At 39.5% G+C, this 14,790-nt stretch overlaps 1 protein-coding gene across 1 annotated transcript; it reads right to left on the reverse strand.

Moving 5' to 3' along the window:
• Positions 1-1,387: 1,387 nt before the first annotated feature.
• slc43a3b (solute carrier family 43 member 3b) lies at positions 1,388-13,914 on the reverse strand. The gene is made up of 12 exons (XM_030740109.1): positions 13,722-13,914; positions 13,345-13,474; positions 11,638-11,684; positions 11,469-11,545; positions 10,176-10,268; positions 9,950-10,089; positions 9,399-9,505; positions 9,119-9,262; positions 8,875-8,982; positions 7,391-7,577; positions 4,925-5,045; positions 1,388-4,837 (listed from the first exon to the last, which is right to left on the reverse strand). Exons 1-12 carry the CDS (start codon positions 13,906-13,908, stop codon positions 4,715-4,717), a joined length of 1,464 nt encoding a protein of 487 aa, XP_030595969.1. The 5' UTR covers positions 13,909-13,914; the 3' UTR covers positions 1,388-4,714.
• Positions 13,915-14,790: the final 876 nt, after the last annotated feature.

A 14,790-nucleotide genomic window follows, 5' to 3' on the forward strand; every position in this document is an offset into this window, starting at 1 on the left:
TTAGTGAAATTATAACTAGTATTATAACAAAGTGGAAGTGACTGGGAATGAGAAGTGGTAGGCCAAGTTAAATCACAGCACGGGGTCAGTGGATGCCGAGGTGCACCCCTGCACAGAGGTTACCAACTTTCTGCAGAATCAATCGCTACAGACCTCCAAATTTCATGTGGTCTTCAGATTAATTCAGAGACAGTGCGTGGAGAGCTTCATGGAATGGGCTTCCATAGCCAAGCAGCTGCATCCAGGACTTACTTCACCAAGTGCAATGCAGTGTAAAGCATGGTGCCACTGGACTCTAGAGCAGTATCTGGGAACGATCCTTGACAACAGGCTGACTTTTGAAGCCCACGTAGACTCACTTTGTAAAAAGGCCCATCAGAGGATGGGTTTTAATGTGGACTCAGCTTTTATGAAAATGTTTTATTCTTGTTTTATTGAGTCGATTATCACTTTTAATCTCATCTGCTGGTTTGGTTTTTTAAATGTTAAGAATAGAAATAAACTGCTAGGCGTTGTAACGGTGTGCGGAAAAAATTGCTGGCACAGCCCTAAGCGACCTCACTGACCTACAAAAGGTGAGGTCAGTGAAAAAGGCAAGATTTATCCTAGCAGATTTAGACCATCCACTGCACCAGGAGTTCAAGTTGCTTCCTTCTGGACGCAGATACCGGGTACGAGGTTGTAGGACAAATAGATTGAAGGAATCTTTTGTCCCAACAGCAATTAGGTTTTTAAATGATCTGTTGTGATTCAATGTTTGTTTTTATGTTTGTTTTTATGTTTTTATGTTTTCATGGTATAACTGTTTTTAGATTACTGTACTACTGGCTGTGGGAACAATTGCCCTTAGGGGATAATAAAGATCTTTGTATTGTATTGATGAGTCTGAGTTTGGCACTTGCCAGGAGAATACTTGTGTGACTGCTTCGTGCCAAGTGTAAAGTTTGTTGGAGGGGGGATTATGGTGTGGGGTTGTTTTTCAGGAGTTGAGATCAGCCCTTTAGTTCCAGTGAAAGGAACTCTTAATTATTCTTCATACCATACCAGATATTTTGGATGATTTCATGCTCCCAACTTTGTGGCAACTGTTTGGGGATGGCGCCTTCCTGCTCCAACATGACTACGCACTAGTGCACAAAGCAAAGTCCATAGAAACATGGATGTGCAAGTTAGGTCTGTAGGGAACTTGCCTTGGCCTGCACAGAGTCCTGACACAGAGTCCTGACATCAACTGAACAGAACACCTTTGGGATGAATTAAAGTGGAGACTGTGAATGAATGAATGAATGAATGAATGAATGAATGAATGAATGAATACCTTTATTAGTCCCACAGTGGGGAAATTACAGTTAACAGAACACCTATCCAAGCAATACAAACACAGAAACAAACAGGGGGGACAGGTGTCTGAGGTCATGCAGCCATTTTACTGGCGTTACCTTTAGCAGGAAAACAGAAAGAGATACATTGGGATAGGTAGGTACATTGGGATTGAGCGAGGCCTTCTCATCCAACATCCAGCATGTACATGGGCAGATGAGCAGATACTTTTGGCAATAGTGTAACATACACCAATCAAGCGTAACATTATAACCACCTGCCTAATTTGCTGCCAAAATAGCTCTGACCCATCAAGACACATCAAGTTGTGCTGTGGTATCTGCTACCAAGATGTTTGCAATAGATCCTTTAAGTCCTGTAAGCTGTGAAACACGAACACACCTGGCCATCCACATGATGTAAAAGCAAATGTGATTCACCAGACCAGGCCACCTTCTTCCATTGTGCTGCAGTCCAGTTCTGATACTGCCAGAACTGGCAGTGGACAGGAGTCAGATGGGCACTCGGACTGGCCTGTGGCTATGCAGCCACATACACAAAGAACTGCAATGCACCGTGTATTCTGACACCTTCCTGTCAGAACCGGCAATAACTTTATCAACAATTTGAGCTACAGTAGCTCCTCTGTAGGATCGGCCTATATGCATCAGCTTTGGCCACCTATAATCCTGTCGCTAGTTCACCTTTTTTCCTTCCTTCGCCTTTTTTTTTTTTTTTTTTCACTGACCACTGCAGACCAGGAACCCCCCACAAAGGCTGCAGTTTTGGAGATGCTCTGACCCCTGTCAAATTTGCCCAAATCCTTCCACTTGCCCACACATAAACTTTGAGAACAAAAGGTTCACTTGCTGATGATGAAATAGTCAGTGTTATCCACTTCACCTGTCAGTGGTCTTAACATTATGCTTGATTGGTATATTTTGAAGTTGGCAGAAGTCCCCAGCATAAGCACAGGGAGACATAAGCTCCACAAACAATGACCCTCTTGGTGTGAGGCACCCACAGAGCCACCATATGTGTACAGCCTTAATACTTCTTAAATGTGTTTTTAAACATGGTTATTCCACCTCTTCCACTGTATTTCAGTGCCCTAAAATATGGGAAGAAACTAAAATATGTGCAACAGATGCCAAAAAATCATGAAACTCAGACTATTTTTTTTTTTTACCTCCTGTTCTGGCAAAGGATTCTTCATTCTGTACAAAGCACCCCCCCCTCACGTCTTGTTGTCTCTTAGCACATATTGATGTAATCATGATGATGCCATCATGGTTATTTCTTCAGAATTTAGGGCCTTTAAAGTCAGGCAATGCCTGAGTCCTCTTTATGACAAATAAATCAAACCTGATGGTGGAGCATTTGCCACTTTCCTTTTATGACAGTCCTCAATTATTCATTTGAAACATCTAGTGGTTTAATTGCTGATTTAAATCCCAAATAATATATTGTTTTATGTATTATGACCTGATGTAATGATGGATTTAGTCAAAAGTGTTCAAGCAAAAAAAAAGTAAAAAAAAAAAAAAAAGAAAAATGAATAAATGAAACAGTGAAAACACATTCGTACCAGATATTTATAAGTAAAATTTACACATACTGGGCATTTCATTGTTTTCTTTATAATTACACTTTCTATTCAACTTTGGCACCTGTGTATGCGTATATAACAGTTTCACCACAGCAAAAAATTAAAACAGTATCTTATTCAAGATAATATGAATTCCCTTTATTACAGTTCTAATATCAATATAAAAATACCATATTTGCAGGACAGTGCAAAAGTCTTGAGCCACTTCTAATTTCATTATACTTCCAAGGAGCCAGGCCTTGTTGTAATTTTTTTTTTTTAAAGTGGTTTTGAGCAATAGTTCTCCAGGCTTTCTGAAAGTCTTTCAATGGCTCAAGACTTTTGCACAGTGCTATATGTGCACATTTAAAAAAAAAATCATTACCACTTCTTAATTCTTGGCAATTCACAAAAATACTTTGAAACAAAAACTCTAAGAAACATTCCCTTTAGAACCCTCCACATGTTAAAATTACCAGGTACAGTACATTTGAAATGGCAGAGCTTTGTTAATTTTTTATTAACTTTTTGTTCCCAGATCTCCCTTTTTGTGGTCACTATATTTAACAGTGCTGGTCCTTCACTCGCTTCATTATTAAAATATATGGAAAGAAAGCCTGAAGAAGTTGGCAGTAGAGTAACAACTAAGTTCTTTACACAGATTATAAAAAAACAAGTTGCAGTTTATATGTTCAAAGCATTTCTCTGCCAAGGCTGAAATTTCCTCCACAGAATGCATGAATTGAGTCCTTGGATCCATAAATACATCTGGATTTGGATTACTTTGCAATATTTTCTCGAGAGTATTAAGATGCTTCCCCTTGTTTGAATTTGATGTGCACCGATGAATATTTAATGCAAAATGACCCCCCACCCCTAATCGCACAGAATCCTTCCAAAGTTTTCTGGATTTGAGCACATAACAAAACAAAAGTTAATCACTTCTCATTTGGGTGATGTTTTCATCCAAATCCATCCATACTTTGACTAATGTTGCTCGCATTTGTTTGCAAAAAGGCAGAAGAAAGTTGTGGATATATTTTTTTTTTAAAAAAGTGGCAATAAGAGTGCATCAAACAAGATGTCATTTTTTTGCAAATGTATCAGAGCAGCTATCATGAGTATAGATACAGCTACTAAGTTAAGTTTACTTTATATTAGTTTAAAAATAAAGCTATATTAGCACCATGTTTGTGTTTAAATACTTCAGGGGCAGCAACTCAGAACCAGCTTGAACTCTAAAATTGCAGAAGCGAGTTAAAAAACCCAATAACTAAAACAATCCTTCTTGAAAACCCTCTAAAAGGATATTCAGTCAAAGCTGCAGAGGAGAATGTCTTTTCTAAGACAGTGAACCGGCACAAACCATCGTGAATGCACACTTCATAATCTGAAATGCATTTATGGCCACCTAACGTTACTCGAAAAAAAAAAAAAAGAACACAAAAGAAAAAGAAAACAGCCCAGAACGTAAGTATTTGAAGAACACTGAAGAACACTTGTTCTTCAAGGTTTCTTTCAACAGACTCAATCTAAAGTAAAACTAAGGACACTTCAAAAACAAAGCTGCTAAGTAGTAGCTTTGTAGCAGCTTTGCTTTAAGTTTGAGTTGATTTTTACAAATATTTAAACTGTGTTTGAATATGTAGTTTGTTTTTTTTTTTTAATAAAACTTTACACGCTTTTTCAGTGAACAAGAGAGGACCTCGTCTGGACTGTGGAAATGGCACTGTAATCACATGAAACAACTTGAAGAGGTAATTATCACTGGTAGTAAACGTATAAGCATGTGTCACTCTACAGACTTTAAGAGGAGAACGTCATGGCTTTGTTCTTGGCTCGCTGGGAGGAAACTCTTCGACAGTGCAGGTAGACAGAGAGGGGGTGGATGAAGGCCAGCAGGCTGAGCAACGTCAGACCAATGTTCACCTGGAAAAACATGGAAAGGGAAAACGATGAAGTAGTGAGGAGACTTGTGAGAAAAAGGAGCAAAATGATTAAAAGTAAAGTACTTACATATAATGGATCTCCATCCAGGCTTTTTACGAGAGCAAAGCAGGGATACTGCAGCAGTGAAAACACAGCAGACAGAGCCATGACCAGACCATACAGCTTCCCAAAGTGGCATGATGGGAAACTAAACACACAGATCAACAACATGATAAAGAGGAAGGAAAATAATTATTTTGCCAAGACAGGCAGCAATAACAGCATGAAATACAAAATATGAAAATATCTGTGTAAATAATTGCAAATTATACTGCAGTTGCATGCAATGTAAGGACATTTTTATTTATTTACTAATGCAGTATGTGCCAACAATTGAACTTTTAGACACTGTGAAGACATATTTGTTCCGTGATTCATCAGCACAGATGTGTTTGAACTGTTACCCAGCACTGACAGTCATGGTCAACCCTGTGCACCACTTACTGGACAGACAGCACTTTCTCCAGACTCATTCAGCTTTGCTGCCACAAGGAAATCTTCCATACCTCCATACAATAACTTTCCGTCACATCAGTCTAGCAGAGAATTATCTATTCATGTTCAGTTTATTTCAGTCCTGAATTCTAACCCTGAACACACATGCTAATCACACTGCAGCATCCCATACACCTTATACTATGTTGTACTGGCTACTGTAATGTCATGTGGTATTTGTTCTGGTAATATTTTATTTAAATGTATACAACTGTTTACTTTACTGTATTTATGCTTACCAGACAGTTTATTAGGCGCTTCAAACAATGCTAAACTGGTACCTAGGGGCCCAAAGTGTGGCAAGAAAATATTCCCCACACCCCTTTAGACCAGTTTATTTTCTCTTTTTCGGGCCATTTTCTTTGAACTTTAGAGATGGTTGTGTGGAGAAAATCACAGTAGATCAGCAGTTTCTGAAATACTAACCAGCCTGTCTGGTACCAACAATATTTCCATGTTCAAAATTACTTGAATCACCTTTCTTCCCCATTCTGATGCTCAGTTTGAACTTAAGCAGATCAACTTGACCATGTTTGCATGCCTAAATGCACTGGGTTGTTGCCATGGGATTGGCTGATTAGATATTTGTTTTAAAGAGCAGCTGAACAGGTAAACCTAATGAAATGGCCAGTGAGTACTTCTTACCTTAACCTATTTGGTTAGTGTTCATTTATTTTATTTACGTATACACCATTCTACGTATTTAAGCAATTTGTTATACTTGGTTCATTCATTTTAACTCCTGTTACAAAGGAATTTCCCATCCTGGTATAAATTTCATCTTATAATCACGGCTGCTTTTTATTATCATTATCTGTTATATACCACCATCTAGTGATTAAAAGTGGAAATGCTGGGTAATGTTCACATCTACAACCATTTTTAAAGACATCCACTATATTGACAAACATATTCACTCATCTGCCTTCATACCCATATGAACTTGAGTGACATCCCATTCTTAATCCACAGGGTTTAATAAGATGTCAGCCCTCTGCAGCTGTAACAGCTTCAACTCTTCTGAGAAGGCTTTCTACAAGGATTAGGAATGTTTATGGGAATATCTTTGTGAGATTTGTGAGGCGAGACACTGATGTTGGACGAGAAGGCCTGGCTTCTCGTTCATGACTGCACTGGTGCGCAGTCATGTTGGAACAGGAAGGGGCCATCCCTCAAACTGTTCCCACAAAGTTGGGAGCATGAAATTGTCCAAAAATTCTTGGTATGCTGAAATATTAATAGTTCCTTTCACTGAAACTAAGGGGCCGAGCCCAACTCCTGAAAAATAACCCCACACCATAATCCTCCCCACACCAAATTTTACACTTGGCTCAATGTACAGTGCTCCTGGCTCAGACTCATCCATCAGATTGCCAGATGGAGAAGTGTGATTTGGCCCTCCAGAGAGCACGTCTCCACTGCTATAGAGTCCAGTGGCAGCGTGCTTTACACCACTGCATCTGGTGCTTTGCATTGCACTATGCACTATGCACTATGCACCTCTGCATCCGCTGAGCCCACTCTGTGATTTTCCGAGGCCTACCACTTCATGGGTGAGTTGCTGTCATTCCCAATCACTTCCACCACTAACAGTTGAATTCAACGAGCTCCTGAGAGAGACCCATTCTTTCACAAATGTCTGTAGAAGCAGTCTGCATGCCTAGGTGTTTGATATTATACACCTGTGGCCATAGAAGTGATTGGAACACCTGACATCTGTGATTTGGATGGGTGAATGAATACTTTTGGCAGTACAATGTAAATTTGCAGGTTTGGGTCAACCTTTTCTTTACTGTACCCTTGAAACCCTCTCTCTCTTTTTTAATTACTCAAATAACCCCCAAACAGCATTTATAAAAATGCAATGCTAAACATTATTGTTTGGCTTACTCAAAAAAAAAAAAAAAAATCAAATACTACATTTTATGGGTGCCATCAAAATCGAGTCTTTCTGTGAAATATAAGAGGTTTAAAGATTACTGTGTGTTTGATACTCACGCCACACTGATGAAGGCTGCGTTGCCGCCATAGAGGAAGGAACGGTTGAGCACCTGCAGGATGAAGGTGAGGTACTGAAGAGGCAGGTACGGGGTGGAGGCACAGATGGAAAACAGCAGACACTGCAGAGCTGTCAGGAAGAGAGAAAGCACCGACACCCGCAAGTCCGCCTCCCGCTCGCTCTCCCCTACAAACACAATTTAAAATGTACATGTTACTCAAAAAGAAAGTAGGAAAAAAAAAAAAGAAAGTAGAGATGAGAGATCACTCTACACTGTTTGGACAGTTGATGTAGTAGGTTTTCATTCCAGCTCTATTAACTCCTTCTGCAAGACATTTTCCAGGAATCAAGTTCTGGCCTTCAGTGGGTCCCTGAGTGATACAGATATAGTTAACATACCCAAACATATCTCCTGGTCCACTTGTGCAATCATACTAAAGTCTGTCTGGTGTGATGTTCTACTCTAGCCTCAAGTTTAAATTTGATATTGGCTGAAGTAGCCAAACCTACCAGAATATGTTCATTTTTGAATTTCTCTGCTACTGAATCCACTGTCTTCATTTACTTTTGACTGAATTACTGCAGTGGCCAATCTTGGTTGACAGCAGCCAGACCTTTAATTGTGACTCAGGAAAGAGCTTCTCTTTAAAGTTCATTCACAGGTAAAAGGTATGTAGAACTGATTTTTAGACATTATTCATTACCTACACGCGAGTTGTTTTCTGAATATCAGCCAGTCTGAGGGTCTCAGACAGCAGCCCTCCGGCTGCTCTTCAGATGAGACTGAAGATTAAAGGGAATAAAGCTTTTCCTTTTAGCTCACCACAGCTATTGGAAGATCTACCTGAGGAGCTTAGACTTGCAGAACCCTCCAGGTTTCCCACAATAATGATACTAATGATAACCTTTTCACTGTTATCATTAGTATAAAATCAAGTACAACAAAAGCAAATGAAATAAGGCATAAAATGACTATAGTTTGAATAGCATGCACAAAACTAAACACTAATATTATTTAAATGTAAACCCCTCAGTGTGATTTACCAGCTCGAGAAAATAAGGTAATACATTTTATTGTAATCAAGTTAAAGGGAAAATAATTCCCACAAATGCAATGATGTGAAAACTATCAGGTCTGCAATTGTTTATAAAGGGTGAGTCCTCTGTTATGGGTTTGCACACTGCTACAAACTATCTGTAAATATTGATATTGTTGGACCGGTTGTTCTGCAGCCTTCAGTTTCAGCTGCAAACAAAACTCAGATCATAGAGATTATTTAAACACCTTTAGAACCCATAAGCATGTAGTTTATAGTTTATTACTATTCTATTTAAAAAAAATACTGTACCTCTGAAACAATTAACCCAACAGAAATATCTCTCTCTCTCTCTCACACACACACACACACACACACACACACACACACACACACACACACACACACACACACACACACACACACACACACACACACAAATTTACCTTCAGCTCGAGGTTTGCCTTTGTGTCTATCCATAATGAGGCCATTCCAGGGAGCACACAAGACACCACACAACTGGGTGATGGCAAAGGCATTGGTGTACCGACTCACTGCAGGGACAAAAAAACAAGATAAATAGCAAAAAATGACTGAAAAAGGTCCAGCAAAATATGAGACAAATGAAAGTTTGACAGGAAGTGACAAACTGAAGTGAGGTGATGTGATGTGATGTTTGTGTGTGATTACCCAGTGAGGACTCTCCAGCCGTTAGCCTCTGCAGCATGGGGTTTAGGGTGCCAATGAACAGGTAATGCCTGAGCTGCATCACTGACAACCAGAGCAGGTGCCACATAAAGAACCTGGACAGCAAACACTCACGGAAACTCTTCTCTGAGGGAGGCAGACAGGAGACCACAGTGAGGAGGAAAGAAGGAAAAGGGGGGAAAGGAATAAGAATAAGAGTGGAGAAAAATACTACGCATGATTGGTTTATTCTTTTATCTCTTCGAGTAAGCTGGACACAGACCTTGCTCCACAGGTGTGTCCCTGTTGAGTGGTGCTTCCTCTGCCTTCTGTGCATCTCCATTTGCTGCCACCTCGCCTATGTGATTGTCTGAGTTGCCACAGGTTATCCTGAGATCAAAGGTCAAAGTGGGATTTACCACACGCAGAAGGTGCAGCATGGTTTATATCCAGTCACACATTAGTATGTGATAATGAAACCTTGAATGATCAGTTAATAAAATTATGTGAATTCAGATCTTTAGGAATTTCTTATTTGTGCATTTTTGCTTTTATTATGTAGCTAAAATGGAGAATAGGGCAGAACTGGAAATGAGGGATAACATGAGATGCATCAAAGGTGTTGATGGCAGGATTTCAATCAAGCACACTACAGTCCATATTCTTTACTTATTCACCCCAAGTATTCTATTATTTAATTTGTATTATACATTTAACTAATGTGTGTGGTGCTATAATTTTTCTCTTCCTATTTATTTTTAAATACACTTTGTACTTGAGGTACATTTTATATGTGCGTTTGAAGGGTTTGTGAGGTCTGCTCTGGATTCATACCCGTATGTGTAGTGGTCCGGCAACGGGTATGGAATTGATTTTCGGGGCAGCAGGAAGAAAGTCCTCAGCAGGTGAACGATGCTGCAAGCAGACAGAAACAGGAAGGAAGAGCGAAGAGAGATGCCAGATTCATGCAACAGCTACAGGAGAAGAGGAGATCATCATTGGTACACGAGCTGCATCAGTATGTACTGCTGATTCTTTTATGTGTGTACATTTTTCTCACCTTGATGACAAGGAAGAGTGCCGAGGAAGAATCAAAGGCCCCGCTATAAAGAGTGATAATGGTGGAGCGATGTGAGCCAAACAGGTTTCCCACCTTTAGGAAAATTTCATTAAAACAGATGAATGTATTAAAGTGTCAGTTTGGGGGCTTTCTTTAGAATTCTGGCTTCACATTGGTCCCTTCTGCATTCATCTTTCTGCTGTTCAGTGTAAAAATATATTTCGCATTTATTGCAAGTTTCTGGACAGTGAGAAATATTGTAATTTCGCCTCTGTACACCACCACAGTAGTTTTAAAACAAGACGCACCTGAAACACAAACTTTAAGCTTTAATTAAAGAAGTTTACCAAAAACTTAACTGTTTTATTACGGAGTTACAGCCATTTTTACACAATTCCATTTTCAGAGGCTCAAAAGTAATTGGACGAAATTTTATATTAAATGATTGCTGGATAAAAATCCTTGGCCATCAATGACGGCCTGAATCGTGGAAGCCATGGACATCAAACTCTTTGTTTCCTCCTTTGAGATGCTCTGTCAGGCCTTTACTGCACCCTCTTTGTTTGTAGGTCTCTGCATTCAGTCTTTTTCATAGGCTTGGCCACTGAAGTATAGCCCATTTCTTTGCCTGGTGTCCTTGATTTGCTTAAATACTGTTCTTCCTAACCCAGGAAAGCATTTGCAACCATCTGCTTTAGTATTCTTGTGCGGCCTTTCGGGCCTTTTAGTTTTGCTGAGCTGGCTGCAGCATTCCTTCTTTCCTTCTATAAGAGTGTCTCAGACTGTGGATTTGGCCACTTCTAAAGTGTTTGCTCTCACTGATAGATGAATTTTGTTGTGTCCTTCACTCGCGCCTACATCTCTTATACTGAGAGATCCTGTGGACAGCTACCAAATGCAAGTGACTTTTTCAAAAGATTCTTGAGGAATCTTTAACACTAGAAACTCAAGAGTTTCTTAACTGTGTGTGCGGTGGTATACAGAGGCAAAACTACAAAAACACATCTTACTGAGGTGGAATTTAGCATGTGGTTTAAAACGCTGGATCAAATTCAAATTCATAAATCATCATTATTTTCCCAAGAGGCATTTGTGGGGAAAAAAAAAATGCATTGAAGGTGGTTTTTGTGTTTTGGCTTTGTTGCCGTTTTCTAATGAGAGAGTGGAATATCTTTCACTCAGAGAAGACTCAGATCAAGTTTGACTTCTTACTTCCAAACAGTGGAAATAAGTGTATAATATGATGAATTACTGCTTCAAAATATTTCTTAATCTTAATAACTGTTTCAGTACCTGCATGTTGGTCATGAGAAATAAGATGCCGCCCACAGCCAGGAGGGAGAGAGCAGGGAAGAGCAGGATGGCCAGAGCTACAGGAGAAAGAAAAACATACCAGCTGTAACATCCCCATTCTTATTGATATTTATTCAGACAGTAAGAACTAAAAACATCTGTTTCTCACCTGAAGTTGAGAAGGCCATCAATAACATACCGATGGTATAAAGACATCTGCAATTGAAAGATTGCAACAACAGAAACAAAAACAAAACACACAACTGATGTTAAAATAAATAAAAAATACATTGTCAGCTGCTGAACTAAAATGTGACATTGATGCAGTAATTTTATTTCTATATGGAGCTGATGTCTTCTATGCATTTCTGGTATTAACTGTACTTTTCTTGCTGGCAAACTGGTTGTTTTGAAATGTATTAAATAAATATGCTTAATTTGATATTAAAACAAATCTTTCACCAGCAGTTTGCATGCTTCTCATGCCATCTGGAGAGCTTTAATATCCTTTTCTTGGCCATCCTAAGTGCCCTTATCTGCACTTGCTGTCTTATACACAACTTCCTTGGCTCTTTATTTTCAGTTCACCCTGCTTAACAGGAAACATATGGATCTGTTCAGTGTCAGTGTGTTATTGTGGTCCAGTGCACTGCTCAGGTATGCAGGGTTATGTTACATGATAGATTAACTTTGAAGAGGGAGGGCAGCTCAGTGATAGAGTCTGAACATCTGCAGAAAAAAAAATTAAAATTCTCAGATATTCCTCCCTCCTCCAGGTAGTCTAGAGTGGTCCTGACCTTTCCCTGCAATTCTCTTGCTTTCCCAACTTTTCCAGATTTTTTTTTTTTTTTTTTAAGTGAAGGGTTTCACAGATATTAAAGCTTGAACACTGAGTCAGGGGAAGAAATTATCCAACTTCAGGATGAGAAAGAGCAAGAAAAGAACACGTTATTATACCCAAAATCTGATGGTGTTATCTTGGTTTCACAATATGAATTTTCAAAGCAGAGCAAGATGTGTGCAGGGTGCCATTACTACACACAGGGTATATTTTGGGTACTTTGGCTCTATGAATATGTGCTCAGCAGTGTAGCCCAAGTTAACACATACAGTGTGTTGTAATGGCAACCAGTACACACCCTCTCAATTTGCCTATGAAAAAAAAAACACTCCCCTGTTTGTTTACGTCCTAAACAATCTTTGGCTACTGTACATAAAAGTGACTTTTTCTAAAGATTCTTGAGGAAAATAAAAGATCAGAAAATCTTTGGATGGTTAACAGAGATCTGCCCTTTCTAAACAAGTCCATTTGGATTCAGTGAAAATGTGTCTTTTTGATGTTATTACATTTTAAAATGTGCGCCAACTAAAGCAATATCCATCCATTTTCTACCGCTGATCTGGGTCGTAGGTGCAGTAGTTTAGGCAGAGATGCCCAAACTTCCCTCTGCCCAGTCACAAATTTAGACAAAGCTGTTCTGCTTTTTGTTACAAAACCTTTTAAATGTGAAACCTAATAAGAAAATAAAGTTTCTTGCTTTTTATGTTGATTCCTTTGCATGTGCACACTGTACTGCACTTATTTCTGTTTCCAATACCAAGTTTGCAAAATGAGTGCACACTATGCTGAAAGAAGTGAATCAGCTGAAGAGGAAAAATAAATGAAAGTATGGTCATGATTAAAACACAAGAACCACAACCACAAGTATGATGTGATATTAGATCTTGGGGAGAAACAGGCTGCACTTGATGCTCAAAAGTGACAATTGATATTCTCATATTTGTGCTCTTTACCAATTTGTCAGTTATTATGATATGATTACAATTTTCATAGAAATATTCTCATCTAATTGACTGTTTAAGGCCTTGGACTTACATTCCATAGAGTCGAGTCACAGTAGTACCAAATTGGTCAAAGAGAAAACCGTTGGGCAGCGTCAGGAAATTGTTCAAAAAAGAAGCGATGGTAAAAACAAGGGAGAACTGTTCATCCTGCTCGCTGCAATCTGTAGAAACAATAAGTTAAAGACAGAGGCGACAGGTCAGTGAAATATTTTTATTCTTCAACGATTTAATTTTGAATTAATTTTATCCCTGCAGGCGCTTAGACAATGTTCAGCTGTTTGCTGAACAACACTAATAACAATAATAATCCTTTTTATTTGTAAGCACCTTTCAAACACCTAAGGACACTTTACAGAAGAACACTGCAGTCTTATTTCAAGCTAGTGAAGTTAAGAACATCAAACTGACCTAAAACGTGTGTGTCATTGACTCCCGTGGTGTTGACACACAGAGAGCTGAAGTACCCCTCCTCCTTGAGGACAAAAACAAGAGAAGCCCATCCAAACACGGCTCCAGCGAAACACAGACACTCCACCAGACCTGTGGCGAAGGTGAGGCAGCGCCGCACCGAGAAACTGTTCCCAGACCCTGGCATGGTCCCACAGGCTCACACTCAACAAGTACTTCACAAACCTGCACTCATTCAGAATTGGCTCCAGTCACAGTATCTACTAAATGAGCAAAATGAGAGATTGTTTTGGTTATGTTTAATGTGAATAAAGCTTGATCTGATTATATAATTGTTTTATTTAGCGGTCATGGTATGTTTCCACTCCAAGCCTGTTGCTGCAAGACATTTTTGCCCCCCTCCCCTTCCCCGAGTCTCTACCCCTGCCAAACTAAAGTGAAAAACTAATAGAAAGTCTTAAACTAGACTGCCTTAAATCAAAAACTGTAAGAGCTGTAACTGAAAACATCTGGACACAAAATACCCTGCTTACAATTAGGTCCCTCCTCCAAAGAGACATTGCATAAATTCACAGGTTAGACAAAAAGAGAAGTTATCCTTACGAGTGTAACCTCAAAGGGGAAGTATTCTGCCTAAACAAAATGCTCTGTTGCTAAGTTACAATATCCTCCAGTGCATTACAGTGTTGTACTCACAGCTCAGCCTCTCGGTGTCTCCACAAACATTCAAATCACAACTCTGCTCGAGCCTCTCTCGTTGACTTTATATAGACCAGCTCTCCCTTCCGTTTCCTCCTCTGTGCCCTCCCTGCTCTACGTTGTTCTTCTCTGCTGTGCAAGAGAAAAAACGCTTGTCCTCAGGATGCCAGTGTCTAAGGAAAATAAACACATTTGCAGCAGATCGCCAAATAGTGGAGCCACATAAGCCGTGGGAGAAACTCCAGATGCAGATGATGGGGGAACAGGCTAAGGCAGTTTAGCTGGATGAGATCATGTGACTCAGACAGGGAAAAAGAAAAAAGAAAAAGAAAACACAACAAAACGTGAGCACTCTGTGGAACCTCCTGTC

The sequence above is a fragment of the Archocentrus centrarchus genome, chromosome 10 (genome assembly GCF_007364275.1).
Source record: "Archocentrus centrarchus isolate MPI-CPG fArcCen1 chromosome 10, fArcCen1, whole genome shotgun sequence".
NCBI classification, from domain to species: Eukaryota; Metazoa; Chordata; class Actinopteri; order Cichliformes; family Cichlidae; genus Archocentrus; species Archocentrus centrarchus.